At 39.0% G+C, this 22,050-nt stretch overlaps 2 protein-coding genes across 2 annotated transcripts; both read left to right on the top strand.

Annotated features, from left to right (window-relative positions):
* The first annotated feature begins 202 nt into the window (after positions 1–202).
* LOC124269737 lies at positions 203–12,326 on the top strand. Its single transcript, XM_046704768.1, has 8 exons — positions 203–541; positions 1,548–1,599; positions 5,341–5,458; positions 8,609–8,744; positions 10,053–10,139; positions 10,840–11,148; positions 11,625–11,827; positions 12,323–12,326. Exons 1-8 carry the CDS (start codon positions 203–205, stop codon positions 12,324–12,326), a joined length of 1,248 nt encoding a protein of 415 aa, XP_046560724.1.
* Positions 12,327–13,124: 798 nt separating this feature from the next.
* LOC124269728 lies at positions 13,125–21,693 on the top strand. The gene is made up of 3 exons (XM_046704759.1): positions 13,125–13,210; positions 20,356–20,483; positions 21,565–21,693. The coding sequence occupies exons 1-3, from the start codon at positions 13,126–13,128 to the stop codon at positions 21,670–21,672; spliced, it is 321 nt and encodes a 106-aa protein (XP_046560715.1). The 5' UTR covers position 13,125; the 3' UTR covers positions 21,673–21,693.
* Positions 21,694–22,050: the final 357 nt, after the last annotated feature.

Raw genomic sequence — 22,050 nt, 5'->3', positions numbered from 1 at the left:
AGATTACGTAACTTGCAACACTTTATTATCATAGATACTAACGCCAAGTTTTGTTAAATAATAAATTTAAATAAATTTTAGATGCTCAAAGCAACATGTCAGCTCCAACCCGTTATTTTCCAGGTGCAGTGGACCTTACATTCACTCGTTCAACGCTACTGCAATTGCACTATTGACTCTAAAAAGGTGTTCAATTGCAGTTATGGGTACAGTTACATTCGGACCATGGGACTACGTGGTGTTCGGGCTCATGCTGGCTGGGTCCACCCTCATTGGGATTTACTACGCCGTGAAGACTCGCAAAGGACGCAGTACAAACGAATATCTTGTCGCAAGCAATTCTATGACATTCCTTCCCGTAGCGTTGTCCTTAATAGCGACGTCGGAGTCGTCAGTGATGATGTTGGGATCCCCAGCCGAGTCGTATGCCTTTGGAATTGAGCTTATCCTTGGTGAAATTGGAAATGCAGTTGGGACCATCATTGAAGTCATTGTGACTCTAACTTTCCTCAAGAGGCTGAATCTGTCAACACCATTTGAGGTAAGGCTTCTAGTGCCCCATTGTGTAAAGACTTTATACTCATGTTTCATCAGTTATACATTCCCAAAATATGCACAGAACAGCGAGTGAGTTAAAATTTAAAGTCACAGAGTTGTATAGATCAAAAATAAGATTAGACAAAAGAACTATTTGTCGACTAAGGACAGTAAGGTAACTAGACTATCACAGATTAAGACCTAAAATTAGCCATTTATCATAAAACGATAATTAAACATGCAACAATACAATATAAAATGGGCAACTGGGCAGCCCTATTATTTCTTTTAAAAAGATCCTTCAGATTAAACGTTGAAATTTTATGCTAAAAGATCCTTCATCATTTGAAACTTTGAAATATTTATCCGTGCATTGCAGAACAAAACTATGTTTACATGCCGAAATTTCATGCTGATACCTATATAATCACGTTAAGAAAACACCATAGGACTCATAACCAAAATTTTGCTGTTGCTTCCTTTGCTAGTTTGCTATTTTCATGATGCGATTTTTTGGGAGAGTATATGCCAGGAATAGTGTTAATTCCATGAGCACTAGGCATAGAACCAATTAAAACTTGGTTATGGCTACATGATGTCGATATGTTCGTTTACGAAATCAAGGAAACCTCAGCTAGCCATTGCTTCTTTTACAGTACTTCGAAAGACGATTTCGCTCGAGACGCCTTCGACTGATAACTCATGCAGTGACGTGGCTACATTATGTAATGTATATATTTATTCTGATCTAGAAAGTGTATTTGTACTTTGAGCTCAAAGAACAGCGTATAGTGATATAATGATATCATACTCTTTATGTTAAACTATTAATATTTTACAGCTTCTTTCATATATTTCTCGCTATTTACGTGCATTTTATGATATTATGTGTAAGCGTCCAACATATTTAACACTGCCTTTTTCAATAAGTTGTACCCTATGACAGTCGGGCTGAAAGCGAAAAATACCACGACAGATCTCTCTTTTCACGCATTCCTTTCTTAACACAGTTGCAGTACATGAGTGTTGTCATCTACGGCCAGGCCATCGCTATAGAACAAGGTACTTTACAGTCCATGACTGAAACAAGAAACACACGCTCCACGCTATTCTGCACCTATAGGAAAACAATGCGAAATAATTCTGAGACTGGTATTGATTGTTTTGTTTTCATCTGGGTGAAACAGCTGCTAGTTTGAATGTTCAGATGTTTCTCAAATAATTCTAGCATGAATTTCTTGCGTTAAATACATGACAGGTGGCGTCACATCTGTTACTTCAGGGATGATACATGGAAGCGAATTTTTTTGTAAATATAAATCGAAACTTAATTAAATCTATTTAAGAAAAGAAAATTCTAAAATCTTACGTGTTGCATTTGTTGATCAATTTGGCATAACATTCATGTCATAAAAGAATATCTCTCTTTTCAATGTCAGTGACTGGGTTATCCATGTATGCTGCAATGGCGGTGACCACGTCCATTACTGTCATCTACACCTCCATTGTAAGTGTGACAAGGTATTACATGCACCTCTGTACATGAATGTCCTTGTGGTACTCAGTGTTGGGCTATTCAAAACACCTAGATCATTATAACTTCAGGTTACCATTTCAATTACCTTTGGTTTACACGGATCCTTCATCAAAAATGGGTGACCCGCCTAACAGTTGGTCATCATACCCCGACCGAGTCCTTTCTTTGCTCAAACTTTGAACTCTTGTTTACCCTGTAACATATTGCAGACTTGCGAATACACTTTAAGTAAATGTTCAAATTCTGGTACGTTTCAATGTGCAATCACTTCCTTCAGGTCACTGTGTCAGAGTGAGGTACTATGCGCCAGCACACAAAGTAACACACCCAGCCATCACGGCTTCCCCAAAATGGAAGTGTGACAACTGTTAGTCTTGATAATGTACTTTGTGTACCCCTCTGACAGGTGTAAACTGGCACGACTCGCATGGCCCAAAGCCTTTTGAAAGTGGTCAAAAGTAACATACAGATATAGTTTCTCTGAGTGGGTTCGAGCATTGACTTTGTGTGCTGGCGAATAATTGCCTGGTTCGAATCCCGGATAGGTAAGTACTAAACTATTGCTTTACTGGGAAAGTGTAATCCCAAAGATTGTACATTTTTGTTTACCGTGTCCAAATTCGATATTTGTTCTCTACAGTTTGAACATTGTTCGTTGTCATGTTTAACAAAATTAACTGCACATGTGATATGATCAAATACATGTTATTAACAAAAATAATATTGTAAAAATAAAATGATTATTTGATTGTAAATGGCGGAACTTTCCTCTCAGCTTGATCTATCCTTCCAGGGCGGGCTGAAGGCTGTCATGTGGACTGACGTGATGCAGCTTACACTCATGATGGCAGGAATGCTGACGGTTATTATAAAGGTGGCCTTATTTTCATTTTGTGTCGGGTGCATTTGTGGGATCATGTTGGTTTATTTCAGGAGCAGAAGGGTTACGGATACCATGGATATTACAGAGAAACCTTGCAAGACATTAAAACTAAACTTGTACATAATTTCGGTTCATACAAAGTTTGACTGGAACTGAAAGACACGTGGTTTCATAGTCTGAACTTATACACAAATAAACAAGGCGTTTTCTTCTGCAAATTGTCATCAAATGTTGAATCAATAGTGATCAATTGGCTTCAGTCCACGCCAAAAGACGTCGACGCATTGAAGACGTAAGACGACAAATGATGTTCAGCGTGCTCCGTTGCCATTCCTGTATGAGACATTGTTCCAGTTGTTGAGCGGTGACAGGTGGCGCTAGTAGTCTTCTGATTTTTTTTTATCCAGGTATTCCCATAAGTGTTCTATCGGATTCATGTCGGGAGAACATGCTGTTCACGGCCAAATAACGATGTTAGCGTTATGCAGAAAGTCGTTTGACAGTCCTGCTGTATAATGCCTTGCGTTATCGTGTTGGTAGACAATGCCATGTGGTTGGTTCTGGGTAAATGGCAACACAACTGGTAAAACTTCATCCCTGTATCCTCGAGCATTCATGTTGCCATGAGTAATCACAATTCTCGTTTTAAGATCGCCGCAGATTATCCCCCACACCATTACGCTATCGGCTCCAAACGGTCGGACTTGCTGAACGGAATTAGGCGCTCAATGTTCAACTACTCGTCTGTAAACACGAGCCCGTCATTACTATACAGGCAAATCCTAGACTCTCGCTAATCACGCATCTGCCAACGTCGAACTCGCCTGACCCATGTCACTCGACGTCAGTTGTGAAGAGTCAGATGCACTCCATGGTTCTCTTAGTCTCTCCGATACATTGTCATTCTCTTTCCATAGAGGTTACTTGTCATATCTTCCTACGAACCTCTGTTCTAATACGGCCCTTTCATGGTGCGAATGTTCAGGATTCGTGATTGGTTACAATCAGATTTAGTTGTGCAATCAGCGACGTAGTTTAAAAAAGTGATCATTCCCAAGGCCTCGGTAATTTCCGTAGGCTTCGGGATAAACTAGAACCTCTTCCCATGCGCGATGTGCAAACGTTTCTTCTAGACAGAACTCAGTCATGTAATGGTGGATCAATGGCGTCTCCGTCGCCCTCGTTGACAACGGACAAGCTAGCCATTAAATGTCTTGTGTGTCACATCAACAGAAGTCCCCGGCAGAGGAAGGATATTTGTGGCCACATATTTGCTTGCATTAGTAAAGTTGGATCTAAGTCGATGTAACACGTGTTCTGATTGGATAGAAAGAAGGGAGATAATTCGGGTTGCGATTTTTAGCCGCTAGGGGATTTTACGACAGCCAGGAAATATGGCCGTATTAGAACAGAGGTTCGTAGGAAGATATGACAAGTGACCTCTGTGGGAAGAGAGAATGATACAATGTGTGTCGACTGATGTGGTGTCCTAGTGCCATCGCTGCCGTTGACGTCGCCGTTACAAAACGATTTCTCAGATGAATTGTCCGGATGTGTCGATCAACACTGGGCGTTGTCACACATGGTCGACAATTCATAGGCCTGTCTGACGTATTGCCTGTTTGTCTTAGTCGTTGCATCAGGCTTCGCGCCCTCTACCGGCCGAACATTATTTCATGCGAACCCCATTGAGTTATGTCCTGGTTCGGCTAGGTTTCGTTCTGACAAACGCTTCCAGCGCTTTGACCGTTGAATAAACTGCACAATTTATACTCAGTTGACCTCTGTAGAGTACCTTGCGTATCACAAACCTGATGATTTTATTCCCATTTAAAGCTTTCAATAAGTTTGCCGTCCATTCTCGGACGAAGTCAGGACATATGCCCAGAAGTAAACTAATCTCAGGCTACAGACCCGCACCGAATAGTAGAGCGAGTCTCTGGTTGGATAGCGTCTTCTATTATTCCAACCTCTTTTAACATGCAACTGTATTATCCAATTAGAGACTCGCTAGCCGAGCCGGGCCGCCATTTTGTTTCGACTTATTGACACACCTTTCTTATATCTTATATATATAGGTCATGCTTATAAATATATCAGAGTCGGGCGCCTATGTCTTGTGCGTTATCTCAATTCTCACTCGCATCCACAGGGTACACTGGCCGCAGGCGGGATTGTGGAAGTTTGGGACCGAGCATCAGACACTGGGAGGTTGAACTTCAGGTGACATAAGTGTTATACATTAAATAGCTTTGCAGATGAGTACTAAACTGTATGTTTCCGTCTAACCGATCAGTTTACAGTCGTTAAGATAGGATGAAATAAATAATGAAGTACATGTTACTTTTTGTTTGACAACGAAGCCTTGACCATGACCCAACAGTGCGCCATACCGTGTGGAATCTCTTCTTCGGACGAATCCTGGCGGGGTTTGGGTATCTGTATATGCCATCATCGCTCCAGCGCATCTCGTCAGCCAAGTCACTCAAGGAAACCAGGAGGTGGGTATAGGTAGCACTGAACCATTCCTCTAATGAGGAATAAGGGACTTGGTAAGTGGATTCGTATGTTCCTTAGACTTTTTTCAGTATGGAAGCTCAGTAACCGCAAGTAACCTATATCCACTGACGGGTTGTATTTAAGTAAAAACTCCCAATACTAATGCAGTGTGTCATGGGCTATTTTGTCTTTGTCTGTGTGCAACTGAAAGTTCGAGGCTTAATTGTAAGATTATAAAAAAAATGAAGGTCAATAGATCAACACTATTTGAACGTGGTTAGTTGACGTCTATAATTATATGTCAGTGGATATAGCACAAGTTGTACAAAGATGTCAGTGGACATAGCACTAGTTGTACACAGATGTCAGTGGATATAGCACTAGTTGTACACAGATGTCAGTGGATATAACTCTAGCTGTACACAGATGTCAGTGGATATAACTCTAGTTGTACACAGATGTATGTGGATATAGCACTAGCTGTACACAGATGTCAGTGGATATAGCACTAGTTGTACACAGATGTATGTGGATACAGCACTAGTTGTACACAGATGTCAGTGGATATAACACTTGTTGTACACAGATGTCAGTGGATATAGCACTAGTTGTACACTGATGTATGTGGATATAGCACTAGTTGTACACAGATTTCAGTGGATATAACTCTAGTTGTACACAGATGTCAGTGGATATAGCACTAGTTGTACACAGATGTATGTGGATATAACTCTAGTTGTACACAGATGTCAGTGGATATAGCACTAGTTGTACACTGATGTATGTGGATATAGCACTAGTTGTACACGGATTTCAGTGGATATAACTCTAGTTGTACACAGATGTCAGTGGATATAGCACTAGTTGTACACAGATGTGAGTGGATATAACTCTAGTTGTACACATATGTATGTGGATATAGCTCTAGTTGTACACAGATGTATGTGGATATAGCACTAGTTGTACACAGATGTCAGTGGATATAACTCTAGCTGTACACAGATGTCAGTGGATATAGCACTAGTTGTGCACAGATGTATGTGGATATAGCACTAGTTGTACACAGATGTATGTGGATATAGCACTAGTTGTACACAGATGTCAGTGGATATAACTCTAGTTGTACACATATGTATGTGGATATAGCTCTCATTTAGGTACTCTATGACATATCTAGAAAGCCATTTTACAAATTTATGAGGTTCCTAAGTGCTTATAAATATGATAATGGATCAATAATGATAATGCTATAACTAAAAGGCAAAACGTTCATTGACTTCATTTTCTTTCAATCCCAACATTTTTCACCACTGGCAGATGACGTTAAACTTAACAAATATTTTATATCTATAAGTCTACTGTGTAATTTGTTGTAGCCTGTATTATGTTCTTTATTGGACATTTACGAAACTATTGTCCTTTTTAGTGTCAGTTATGTGTAATGTGCATAACCACTCCCAGTTAGTTGTATTAATATGTATCACTTTGAGAAAAAACAAATGGAAAGCCAATGGGTAACTGAAACCTAATGGAGCCTTATCGGTTCTTCAGTAATTTATAAGTTTAAGGCATCTGTGAGTGTACCTAACAAACCGTTAAAGGAGACAAAGTAGAATCTTAAGTTTCCGTAATATGGTTTAACTTTTCCTGAAATTATTCTTCTTTTATGTGACAGTATCTTTATTTGAATTCTGGTGTACAAAAACACTGAGATCACTAAACTGAAACTTATATACATGGAATACATAGACAGTTTAGCGTAGGTTAATGTCGGTTATATGCTGGTATATATGGAGTAATTTCCTCTACGTTCGTTTCATTGACGTTCCCATCAATGATGGTTTCCAGCTGCTTTATGCAATGGAAACTACCAATGATACTTTACTTTAAATTTCCATTTCTGGAAACTAACTTTGTTGTTCGCTGAAACTAACCTTGAAAATTTAATTTTGTAAATGTGTGCATTATATAAAAATACAAACTTACCTGTCTGCGAAGGACAGTTAAATAACTAGTCTATCTCAAATGTACACTAAAAACATATAACCATAAACACTTTTAACAGTACAGTATAAAGATGGCCATTGCTTTTCCTCCCCTGCATGGGCCCTAGCTGGATACTGTATATAGAAATTATTTGCAAGTGTAACAGTAAATAAATATAGCCCCCAATGGAACAACACAAAGCTAAGTTTGCCATTTCATCTAAGCTGAAACCAACAGACTTGTCAGTTTCCGGGTACAGAAACCTAGCTGAAACCTACATTACCCAGTATCCAATAGGTTTCCGCAACAACGGAAACTAAGTCATTTTGCTACGAATCTTTCAGCGACCTGAAACTAAATGGAAACTCATAATGACAGTTTCAGTTGTAGAAATCTGACGGAAACCTAGATTTGTTAGTTTCAGTTTTGTAAACTACGCGGAAACTCGCATTGTCTGTTTCCGGATATTGAAACCTAGCGGAAACGAACATTACCCAGTATCCATTAGGTTTCCGCAAAAATGGAAACTAAGTTATTTTTGCTGTGCTAGTTGTACACAGAAGTATGTGTATATATATTTAGTTGTACACAGATGTATGTGGATATAGCAGTAGTTTTACACAGCTGTCAGTGGATATAGCTCTAGTTGTACACAGATGTATGTGGGTATAGCAGTAGTTGTACACAGCTGTCAGTGGATATAACACTAGTTGTACAGAGATGTATGTGGATATAGCTCTAGTTGTACACAGATGTATGTGTATATATCTTTAGTTGTACACAGATGTATGTGGATATAGCAGTAGTTGTACACAGCTGTCAGTGGATATAGCTCTACACAGATGTATGTGGGTATAGCAGTAGTTGTACACAGCTGTCAGTGGATATAATACTAGTTGTACACAGATGTATGTGTATATATATCTAGTTGTACACAGCTGTCAGTGGATATAGCAGTAGTTGTACACAGCTGTCAGTGGATATAGCAGTTGTTGTATACAGATGTCAGTGGATAAAGCACAAGCTGTACACAGATGTCAGAGGATAAAGCAGTAGCTATGCACAGATATCACTGGATTTAGCACTAGCGATACACAGAAGTTAGCATATATTTCAGTGGATACAACAAACGTTACAGAAGTTAAAGCAACAATGTTTACATTCAGGGCTCTACTTGTCACCATCCCTGCTTTCCCCATCCTCCTTCTGATTGGCCTGTCTCAGGGGATTGTCGCATACGGGTACTATTACCATATACGGTGTGACCCAGTGGAGTCCAAGCAAATCAACTCTCTCAATCAGGTATGTTATCATTCAGCTTACAGTTACCTTTTCGAGAGAACATTTAATTACTTGATGATATATATCGGGATTTCCTTTGATACTGATAATAAACATATCTGTAAATTACTCAATTTCAGATTCTGCCCTTTTTCGTCATGGACCTGTTCCACAATATACCCGGAATGTCAGGATTTTTCCTAGCTGCCCTTTCCAGTGCCTCACTCAGGTAAACACGTCAGTTTACACATGTTTCTATTGCAGTAGTATACATCTCACATTCAATTGTTGCATTCGAAAACCAAAGATTTGACAGGGTAGAGAAGTAACGCCGATGGCAAAGGTTGGATTGCTCACATTTGTCCAGTATTCATGAATCCTTTTGTGCCAGAATGTTCCATAAGCCCTTATTAATCACATCCTTACTCAAACACTTATATGTGTAGGAACGGACTTCCTTTTTCATGGTATTAAATCTTCAAGTATAGTTGCAACGTGCTCAAATACAAGTGTGATGTATTCCGATTGTTGGGGGCTCGTTGTTGTTGCAGTACCATATCGTCCTGTCTGTCAGCTGTGGCCCACATAACATGGTATGACATCGTCAAACCCTGCAGGCCAAATATGTCAGACTTCAAAGGTGTACTAGTTGCCAAAGTAACAGGTAATATTGTTCTCTGTCGATTTCAAAATTGAAACCATACTTAGAGTATATATGGGGCGGTGGGGTAGCCTTGTGGTTAAAGCGTTCGCTCGTCACGCCGAAGACCCGGGTCGATTCCCCTTATGAGCATAATGCGTAAAGCCAATTCCTGGTGTCCCCCGCCGTGATTTGCTGGAATATTGCTAAAAGCGGCGTAAAACCAAACTCACTCACTCACTAGAGTATATATAATAAATGAACATAAATAAACATAACCTGTTTTTAATATGTTTCATATCCAGTGGTGATAGCTGGTGTCCTCAGTTGTGTGTTGGCCGTTATCGTATCTTCGGCTGGATCGAAATCCCTGCACCAGGTTGGTATACTGTCAGCCTTAATCAACCTCAATGGCGATTGATTTCTAATTCCTCATGATAGTACTAAGATAGATCACTAGAACAGATGCTATTTATCCGTGAGGTCTGCAGTCATTACCAATTGTTTAACTAACTGCTTCATCTAAACTGACATACAGTCTTAGGACCAACATGAAACCACTGGGTTCGACCCCCAACGTGTGCACAATGGGAAGGAAACTATTCATTGCTTTCCTTGCCTCTGTTTGCGCTTCTCACTTCAAGACTATCATAGATGTTAGTTGGCTCATGTACATATTCGTATTTCAGATCGTGTACACTCTACTGTCCACTGCTAGAAGTCCTTTGAATGCTTTGTTTTACCTTGGAGCTCTGTTTCCATTTGCCAACGCCAAGGTAAAAAACACACTCCTTGTTTTGCTCTGAAACATTTCTAAATTAAGTAGACACTAGAGTGAGTGAGTTTAGTTTAAAGCCGCACTCAGCAATAGTCAAGCTATTTGGCGGCGGTCTGTAAATAATCGAGTCTGGACCAGACGATCCAGTGATCAACATCATGAGCATCGATCTGGGCAATTGGGAACCGATGACATGTGTCAATCAAGTCAGCGAGCCTGACCACCCGATCCCGTTAGTCGCCTCTTAGGACAAGCATGGGTTACTGGAGATCAATATTCTAACCCGGACCTTCACGTGTAGACACTAGAGAATATGCTATGTAGGCATTCCTTATCTGACATCTTCAAGCTTCGTATATAGGTAAAAGCAATGGCCTCAGTGGTTTAGTGGACAGAGTATATGTCCACTTTTTCCTCAACAGTCCGAAACTCAGATCGCTCATGTTTCACAGTGCATTTCTGATGTGAAATCCTGGATGTCAATCAATAAAGTAAACTTGAATGACAACAAAACTGACATCTTGCTGACCGGTTCAACCACGAATCGGGCCAAGGTTAAAGTGAATTCGATCACAATTGGTAACTCCGTGCTACCTTTCAGTACAACTGTAAAAACTCTTAGGGTCATCATGGACTCAAACCTTTCTATGGAGGACCATGTCAATAACGTGTGTCGTACATGTTATTTCCCTGTGAAGAACATCGTCAACATCCGTCACCTGTTGACATGTGATGCATCACACCATTTGGCCAGATCCATGATCCTCTCGCGGTTGGATTACTGCAACAGTCTACTGGGTAATGTGAATCAGGATCTTGTCACCAAATTACAGCGCGTTCAGAATGCAGCTGTACGGACCATCACCAGAAGCAGGAAGCGGTCACACATCACACCAGTCCTTGTCAAGCTCCACTGGCTGCCGATCAAAGCAAGGATCGAATACAAGATCTTGTGCATCACATATCGCTGTATCAAAGGCTCAGCTCCATCCTACCTGACCAACTTGGTAAAAGAGTCCGTTCCTCCTCGATGCCTCAGATCAGCTAACAACTCACTGCTCACAATTCCCACAGCCAAACTGAAAACCTTTGGACATAGACGCTTCTCTTTCACATCCGCCTCTCTCTCGAATGATCTACCCTTTTTCATTCAAAACTCTGAAACACTGTCTACCTTCCAGTCAAACCTGAAAACTTTTCTCTTCCAAAAATGTCACCCTGATGCCTAGCCTAGCTGCGTTAACAAAAGCGCCGCGAGCAATCACTTGGTGTTTGGAAACTGTGCGCTATGCAAGACGACTTATTATTATTATATTCCTGGGTAGCGGAGGTCGGGTGTCGATTCCTGGTTGCGTCAAACCAAAAGACGTTAAATAGGTTGTACTCGTTCCAGCTTCATGCCCACATATAATCATCATTTACAATGACTGTATTTTGGAGGGGTATAACTTTATGTCATTGACTTTATTCCTTGAATGGACAGGGCGCCATCACTGGTCTCCTGGCAGGGGTCAGCTTCATGCTGTGGCTGTCCTTAGGGTCCATGTTCTCCTCTGCTGGGTCAGCCAGCACCTACCTTCCTTCAGCCCCCACAGACAACTGCCCAGGCTTCAACGTGACAGCATCATCCTTCGTCAATAGCACCACCACCATACTCCTCGAACAGGAAGAGGTCGTCAAGAACAGGTACATTGTATTATTGTAGCATGATAGGATCACCGGTTCTGATGAGAATTCTATTCTAACCACCTTCTTAGTCGTAGAATATGTGTCATTTTAATGTATGGCTAGATTTGACTGAATTGCTAACGGCTGAAGGCATGGTATAAATCCAGCTTGGGTCCATGCAGGAAGTTAATGTCTTGTAAGTCCCCATGGATCCCTAGTATGGTGATCTGCCTTCGGTTGTTGGCAATATATAGCCTGTTTTTATATTGTATTGTCTTCTATAGTCAAAAGATTTTACTTTTTAATACTAGTTTTATATCTATTTATGTGATCCTCTAGTAATTTACTGTCCGTCGTTGACAGGTTTTCTAATTTGACTTAAATTATTGCGACTTTGTTTATTATTCACGATATGATTGCAATATTGTCGATGTGACGGTAAATGTTAACTCACTCACTCTATCACTCATTCACTCTGATGAGAATTCACTACTGCACTGTTGTGTAATTCAGTTAAAGAATCCTGCATATATTAGTAACATTTAGTCACCTATCAGATATAGTACTTTGTTGTCATATACATACTAGATACTATATGAACTAGTGTTTGAGACACGTTGAAAGGAATTTACATCCCGTTGAATCTGATGCGAAACTTTCGTTGCGCATTCATGCTTTTTGTTTAAGAATTTTTCTTTTGCATAATCCAAAATTTAAAAAAGAACGTATTATTTGGCTTTTGACTTGTCTAAATGGAAACATGATCCATATATTTCGTTTCCATAATCTGCTAGCTTGCCTAGTGATCTAGCGAGCTTGCGTTGTCGGGATCGATCCCACAGGTGACCGGGTGTAAAAACCTTGAATTCAACTTTGTGCAGACTCTTTCAGTGTTGTCACAACCCCCAGTGTACAGTACACAACCCTGTGCACTTAAAAGAACCCACGAATCCGTTGGTATATGACCAGATGGTGGCCACATGTATACATGCCAACACCCAGTTGCGGGTACAGCAACGTGCAGTAAACATGGACAAAGTACTGTGACTATGTGTCCCAGTCCACCCAGCTGTGAATGGGTAGGTACTTCGTAAGGATGAGAAAGCCGCAATAAGTGGCTGCAAAGGTTGTATGATCCCCAGGGAGTTTAAATTGATAATAAGATGTGCCGTTGAGATTGACATCCAGTGATCGAGGGGAAAACATATCAGCGCCTTGAGCAAGTACTAGTTGCGTGGATATGTGCGCTATATAAATATCCTATAATATTAATAATAATAACGTAAACATATGACTTCAGATCTGGCCTGGATACCATGTACAACATTTCCTACACGTTGTTCACTACGATGGCTATTGCGACAGTCCTCCTCGTCGGGTCGGTTACCAGTCTCCTGACAGGTGAGTCCTGTGTCCTGCATCCTTAAGACATCCTTTAACTTTGTCATAGATACATTTCAATCGGAAATTTTAAATTCATATCTGTTGTATACATGGGCGGATCGAGGAATTTTGAAAGGAGGGAGTTCAGGGGGTTCGAACCCAATGCGCCCCCCCCCCCTCTGGATCCGCCCCCCCTCTCTGGACCCGCCACTGGTATGCGTATTTAATATTGTGCATAATATTTGATACGGGGTACTATCGCCGTTTTGGTATTCTTTCTTTCTTAGTTTGAAATTTTGTTGGATTTATTAAGGTTTATTTGGTACGGAAGCGCTGAAGGGACCTGATCAAATAAAATTTATCTTGAGCGCACGAGTTACTATATTGAGTGCACAAGTTAATATATTGAGCGTTCAAGTTAGTTATCTTGAGCGCACAATTTAATATATTGAGCGTTCAAGTTAGTTATCTTGAGCGCACAAGTTAACATCTAATGGCATTAATGGAACGCACATTTGCTTGACTGCTGGCTAAAATGTACAAACTTATATCATTTTTGGAAGATTTCAAGAGATGCAAAGTCGGAGTTAACTATAGGTGTTTATGATGAGACTATGTAAAAGTATGCATATTTATCATGAACATTGATAATGTTTCTGTAAACGGTCATCGTCTTTATGCTTGTCAATACTATTCTTTGTATCTGATTTTACCACTTTTTGCTTTATTACATAAAGCAGGCCTAGGTATGTGTAATGTCATAATAAGAATTAAAACATAAACATGAGTAGGAGTTTATTGCAGGGATGAATAGTGTTTTTACTTACTTCTTATATTGGTACATAGTATTATGAACACTAGCGTAAGGCTTGGATAACTTGTTTTGTGCTACGGCTTTATTATGTATATATAGTATTACATGACCATGAAAAATGTAAACATTGAGAGTTATACTTAATTATCTTAATTATAAAACTAATGTCTGATGTATTGGAAGTCAAGTCGACCACTTTCAGGGAACTATAGTCTATAGTCTTGGTTTGCATGTATCAGTAATGTTTCCTAACGTGGGTACAATGGCAGTTTAACTCTGTACAAGATCATATAAAACCCGCCTGATTTATTTGATCCATTAGTATGTGCACGTATAGCATATATACCGACTTTATTTCTTACTAAAATACCGTGTTCCCCGTTTCAATCCCTTATGTATAGGTATGTGTGTTGTAGTTTATTTAACATGTTTTAACAACACAGGAAGTTGAAGAATAAACACATCGATGAAGACAGTGTCCTGAGCGAAAATCTAACACCATCCGGGTCCAACAACGACCGTACAGTATCCTGTTTCACGATTAAACCGCATTTGATACATTTTTTATGCATCAACGATAAACATGTCTTTGTTCAGATCGGGGTACAATGTGTGCAGCCCATTTCTCGGGTTCCCCACCGTGATATTGCTGGAATATTGCTAAAAGCGGTGTAAACCGTTCTCCAATATATATTTTTTTCAATATTTATTTATTTCCGGTACTGAAAGGCCACAGGCCTGTAGTACAATGCATTTATAAATCAATATTTACACGCACGGATAATATACATAAAGAAGGGAAAATAATCAACTTTAGGTTAAATTGTGTTCTGAGATATATTCTGTCCTAAACAACATGGCATAGTAAACAAACATGGACAAGTTTTGAAGTATAGTATGGGTTTTGTTATTCAACAATGCTGAGAATTTATAAAGGTTTGGATGGACACAATAATATTTCTTAATATACAACTTTCTGATGGAATTATAAGCAGGGCAAATTAAAAGAAAATGATATTCATCTTCTATTTGGTTAAGATCACATAGTTTCCAAGTTCTATTTTCTTTTTTGACATTTTTAAATCTTCCACTTTCGATAGATAAATCATGTGAAGAACATCTCAATCTGCTTAACGCTATCCTATACTTTTTTACGTTTAGACATGAAAGATAAGTTTCGGAGTCAAAAGTACATTTAAACATCTTATAATACAGACATTTACTGGAAAGTGATATCTTTTCAAACCATTCTTGCAAATAGATATCTTTTAATCTTTGTGTTAGTTCTAAAATAAACTTACCCTCAAAATCAACATACTGATCGTTCCATACAAAACCAAACCCTTTCGAGAATAGAAAATGTCTTTTTTATCGAATAGCATCATCAAATTGTAACATTTCTTTGGTAGCCTATAAGAAGGCATCTTCAGTAATTTTAACCAGTATTTTATAACTCTGATATTTGTAAATAGGTGCATTGGGTATTTACCACATTCTCCATACACAGTTGTATTCATCATATTGGATTTAACACCAAGAAATCTTTTACATGCTTTCAATTGAACTCTTTCAATATCACTGTAATTTCAAACCCCATATTTCGGCTCCATACAATACAATTGGCTTAATTTTTGCATCAAATATTTTAAAGTATGAACTTATATTTATGTCACCAAGTACATTTAATTGTTTAAAGATACCTATCATGACCTTTTGTGCTTGCAAACAAGCGTAATTAACATGTGTTGTCCAAGATAAACAATTACTAAAGAACATTCCCAAATATTTGTACGAACTGGTGCATTCTAATTCTTCACCTTTATACAACCATTTCTCGTTTTTTGATAAACGTCCCCCTTTTTTAAAAACTACTATTTTAGTTTTATTTCTATTTACAGCTAATTTGTACTGGTCACAATAATTCCCAAGTTCTTGTATAAGTCTTTGTAAACCTGCAACAGTGCTTGAGAATAGCACGATATCGTCTGCAAAAAGCAGAAGAAAAATATGTACTAGGTCAGGGTGTAACTGTATTCCATACTCACAATTGTTTTCAATTTGGGTTGCTAATTCATTTATGAAAAATGAGAATAAAAATGGGCTAAGTATACAGCCTTGTCCTACCTCGATTTGTAGTTCAAACGAATCTGAGAATTCATTGTTATTCTTAACACAAGCTTTAACATTTTCATACATATTATGAATCATTTTTTTCATTTTAGGACTTAGACCATGGGTATTAAAAATAGACCATAGCTTTTGTCTATCAACTGAATCAAATGCTTTTTCGAAATCAATGAAAAGTGTATAGATTTTACCACCTTTGATGTTGAGGTATCTCTGTATAATACTTTGTAATATAAACATATTGTCAGTAGTCGTATATCCATGTCTAAAACCTGCCTGAGATTCATTTATTTTATTCAATGTCTCTCCCCAAGTTACTAATCTTCTGTTAATGATAGAAGTGAAAACCTTATTAAAAATACTCAAAAGAGTAATGCCTCTATAGTTATTTGGATTATCGATACTTCCTTGTTTATGGAGCGGGACAATAATGCCGATTGTCCAACAAGTTGGAAAACTACCATTTTCTAATATTATATTGAATAATAATTCTAAATATGGTGCTAAAATATCTGCCGAATTCTTAATTAACTCGGGTATTACGTCATCAATACCTGGTGATTTATTGGGTTTTAAGCATTTAATGCTGTCCAGAATCTCGTCCCTACTAATAGGAGAGTCCAGCATATCCTCTGTTAGCGCAAAATTAGGGTCAGGAGACGTAGATGGATTTGCGTCGTCAACAAAGTTATCAGTATTATTATCCGTTTCTAAGTTGAGAAGATTTCTAAAATGTTGATGCCACTCATTCATACTAATATTGTTTTTTTGCTACGATAGAAGTGTTCAAAGTTTTCAGTTTAAGCCAAAACATTTTTGAGTCCCATATGCTATTTTCTATGTCTAACCGCTTTTCTTTAAAGTAATCAAGTCGCTTTTGTTTACATACTACATTATATTCATTTCTTATCTGACAATATTCTTCAAATGACCTCTTATCTTTCGATTTTCTAAACTTATTTAATAGCTTACAACGTTTAGTTTTAAGTTTCTCACATGCACTATCATACCATTTGTTTGATATTTTCTTTGATGTACCAATTTTTCTTTTCATATTTTCCGCAGCTAAACAGAGAGCATTAGTGACATATTTAATGCTGTCATCAATATTTGTTAATGCATTATCAACTGATTTATCAAGTAATGATTGAACATGATCCGAAAACAGATTCTCTCTCAGTTGTTCAGCTTTATCGTTTTCCCAGAAGAACTTATAAGCATTATTTGGATGTGTGTCACACCCGTCAGAATATCTAACATAATCTCTCTTTACTGATAGTGTTATTGGTAAATGATCTGACTCGATACGAGATTGTATGCTAAAAGCACCAACAAAGTCAAATAATATCGATGATGAGATAATGTAATCTATTAGGCTTGTACCATTATTGCCTATATACGTAAAATCCCCCAGTTTCTAGGTCGCTGCCACATCGCCCGTTCATAATATGGATATTCATGGTAGAACATAGATCTAGTAAGGTTTTACCAAAATTGTTTAGAGTTCTGTCGGCGGAAAAATGTTTTAGATTAAAAAAATCAATTAAAAAGGTCCCAATAGGATTCTTTTTGATTTTCTGTGTATTCTAATAAATCATCCTCTACAAAGTCAGGGTTTGTGCCAGTTCGAGCATTAAAATCACCACCACAGAGAATATAAACATCTGGTAGATGAGATACAACATCTAATAATGAATCTTGAAATAAAATAATTCCATTTTTACAATGTGGATATAGTTTATCGTACCATGACGAGCCTTCTGGTTGAATGTATACACATGCGTAGAGGATATCTCTGTCCAGACCAAATAATGCACGATCAAATAGTATAAAAAGAGCGTTTTCTGTTGTTTTAGTCCATTTCAGATATTTACAAAACTGGTCACGTATCAAGACTAATATCCCACCGGAAAGTCTTCCACAGGTAGATATTTTATCTGCTGCTTTTACAATCACCTCAAAATCAAGGAAAATATTATGGATATCTATATTCTCACTCCAAGTTTCACTAATTCCAATGACATCAAATGATTTGATATAATCAATAAAATCATTATCATATAATTTGTGTATTATCCCTCCAATATTCCAAAACACAAAGTTCACAAAGTCCGATGTATTGTTAACAGTTGCAGAGGTCACATCTTTCTGCTCCGGTCGTTTCCGATGCGCCGTAAAATGTTTACGATAATCGTGGCCTTGGCCCCACCCCTAGTGGGAGTGTTCCCTTGGAGGGCGACGCGAATCCGACCTGAGACCACGACGGGGACGACCTTGGCTGTTGCTACGCTCTCGCGAGGTGTTCCCAGCATGGTGTGAGGGAGACTGGGTGGGTGCAGGTGTGTCTGTCGTCCTATCCGGGTCGTCCCAGGGTGCTTCCATCAGTTTGTTACCCTTGAAATAGTAACGTATGTTAGGGTTTTCACTGCGTCGTCGTTGAAGTTCCTTGCGTTGGTAAGTTGTGAGGTCGTTAGCAATCCCCACACCCTGGTCCTTCAGAACACTCCTCATTTTCACCGATTGCCACTTATCCTCCGAATGACACATGCGAGCTATAATGGGCCTAGCCTTGTCACCCTTCTTAGTAGACAGTCTATGTGCCCTTTCTATATCCCTCGGGACTAAAGGTGGGAGATTCTTCACTACCCTGGCCTTATTGAGAACTGTCAAAACTTTATCCTTACTCTCAGTGTATGTCTCTCGTTGACCGCTCTCAGGCACATTTATATAGCACGACATTGTTTCGTCTGCTACGTTGCTCTTGATCCTCCAGTTTAGTGTCTAATTCTTCCAAATACTTCTCAATATCCACTGTCCTGTCATTCAAAGCCTCAATATCTAATTTCATCACATCCTGCTCTTGTTTACTAGTGTTTATGTCCTCTCTGAGCTCGTGGATGTCAGATTTCATGTCTCTAATGTCATCTTTGATAGATCTTATATCCCTAGATAATCTATCCTCACTCGCCTTTATCTGTTTCACAATGTCCCTCCTCATCTCATCTAGACCATCAATAGGACCGGGATTGAGTTCTATATCTCCTGACAGATGTAACGTTGAAGGAATCAGTTTCTTTACTGGGAGAGTTGCTGTTATCAGATGTTTATAGCACAAAACACTGGTCAGTCTTGAGCTATCTGTGACGTCACTATTGTCGCACAAATGTAAACAAACATTTTCCCCAGTCAGTAGATCAAACTCAAGACGCCCAGTATCAGCACAAACCTCCACATATCGCACAAGGGAAAAGGAAAGGATGAGATGTATAAAGAATAGCACAGCACAGAGAGTCAGTCTGCCGGGTACATCAGAGCTGGCAGTGTATGGGGTGTAGGAGTCACAATGGCCGACCTGTCGGCTACCCCTCGGGTGCGTAAAGAGCCCGATCCTCGCTCTGTAGAGCGATAGGTCTATCATAATTAGTTCATATAGATGCTCTAGTCCCTTATAAAGTAGTATTGACAGTTAGTCGTCAAATTTCACGAGGCAGTTTGATAATTACCTAAATTTTCTCAGCTGCTGTGTTCCGTGACATTGTTGATAGGGGCGTGTAACTCTGTCACGACTCACTCACTCACTGTAACATCAGCAAATCTGGTATCTGGTGCGAAAGAGGGACATACACCTCAAAATACGCTTCAAGTGGCGTACTATACTATACCCTGAGTTTTGACAAGAAGATGTGTTATGTGTTTGTATTGGAACCCAAGACTGAAAAAAGCATGAATCAGCTCGCGTTTCCGCTCCTTCTTGCTTCCACATGAACTGCTTATGGAGCAGTGTATCTCAAAATACTAAGTTGAGCGCTCAACATACTAACTTGTGCACTCAAGATAACTAACTTGTGCGCTCAATATACTAACGTGTGCGCTCAAGATACTAACTTGTGCGCTCAATATATTAACTTGTGCAGTCAAGATAACTAACTTGTGCGCTCAAGATATAAACTTGTGCGCTCAAGATGTTAACTTGTGCGCTCAATATACTAACTTGTGCGCTCAACATACTAATTTGTGCGCTCAAGATAAATTATATTTCATCAGGTCCCTTCAGCGCTTCCGTAATTTTTTTTTTGTGGGTTGGTGGGTTTTATTTATTTTAGTTTTGGGTGATTTTCTGCGTGGCTCTCATGGTGGTTTAATTCATATTTCTTCTCATCGATTTGGGAAATTCGTGTCAACTCCTACGTTTTTACTACAACACCCACACAACATGTTGTAGGAGGCAACAAAACGCCAGCTGACCCCGACTGTCTTATCCATCTGAAGGACATCCAGTGTTGGTGTATGCCGGACTCACTGAGAGCCGCGCCCAGACCTTCCACCACATGCTCAGGGAACTACGAACTGGTAGGTGTTGAAGGGCCGATAGTATCAAGTCCATCCGAAATCTCTTTTCTTAACGCTAGGCTTGTTCTGCTATCACGGGAATGTTGACTTAAGGGATTTTTTTTTAGGCCAACTGTAACGGTTGGGGCTCTATAATGTGACCATGTTATTTCCTGATTTGTCGTTAGCTGCAACTTCATTACTGTAAAACTCCGAGACACATGAGGATATGAATCCAAAACAAACAATGATACTGATATCATGTAATGTAGTTGAACAAAATCCATACCTGCATGTGTGCATAGACACCTTGCGGGGTATCTTTTGTAATATTGGCTGTGGAAGATGGAAAGAAAAGCGACACTTGGCATGTAATCGGTTACACATCATAAGCAGGTGTTTATGAAACAGTACCAAATATACAACATGGGGACATATGCTTCAAATCCGTAAACAAATCAGCCCGTGTATTCTGCACACTTGAGCACAAATAGACACATGGTTCTGTACCTGGTGTCGATTTATGGTTGCCATGCAGTGTGCAAAATAATTCACTAGCCCTAAATTTGAATGTGAAAAATTCGCAAAAGATTACAAAAACGTAATATCATCATTTATCAGGCCATAATCTTGCATGATTTATAAAAGTGTATTATAATTTAACAAGTCGCAGAGAGTGATATATTTAAAAAGTTACCCCATGAAAATTCACTAGCCAGTCGGGCCAGTGACTGGCCCCACTGGATTTGTACTAGCCACGGGCTATTTCGCATACTGTTACCATGTAGAATGTATGTCTCTATGTCGAGTTTATGTTTCAGTGTTAACCTTGTAAACTATCGCTGAATTATCAATCAGCCATGCTCCACAACACTGGATCACTTGGAAGAGCAAGTTGTATAGCTAACCCAAAACAAAAATGCAGGAAATGGAAGCATACGTCGGCCACCCTGTCCAACAATGGGACAAATTTGCACTGACAACAATTGAACACAATCTGTATGTGAATACAATGCTCATGAAAAATGTTCTACTCAAGTTGGCATATGGGTGATGAAAGCACACATCTATACTTTCACTATACTATACTGTCTACTTTCAGAGCCCTGTCGAGGATGACACTGTGGGTGGTGAAGACCTTGTGGAGACAGATCCTACACGTCCCATCAGTACCAATGAAGCTGTACTTGCAGGGTCCAGTTTTTTATAACCACTGGACTAAACACCTGCCAATCATATCAGTGCCTTGTTGTTTTTGTGCGTAAAACATGTAATTAACCATTACAGGTCATTAAAAGCATATGTTATCGTGCCCTTAATTACATAACGGTACTTTTCGCCTTCATATTAAAACGTGTATCCGCAAAACGATCGAATCAGTATGGAACGTGTGTTTGATAGTTGAAATAGGAAGATAGAATACTAAATTATATCCAGTAAGTGATATTTCTAAATTATGCGTTATGATTCATAAGTTGAAACTAAAACATTAACTGGGATCAGTCCGCAACAGGACTAGGTTTAAAACAACAAACAACAAGAAAGAAATGTGATGTGATTAACAATTGGATTCGAAAATCAATTTAGT

Source organism: Haliotis rubra, unplaced genomic scaffold (genome assembly GCF_003918875.1).
Source record: "Haliotis rubra isolate DU_JTF1 unplaced genomic scaffold, ASM391887v1 Scf1017, whole genome shotgun sequence".
Lineage (NCBI taxonomy): Eukaryota > Metazoa > Mollusca > Gastropoda > Lepetellida > Haliotidae > Haliotis > Haliotis rubra.
This window is presented reverse-complemented; position numbering and strand designations above follow the sequence as displayed.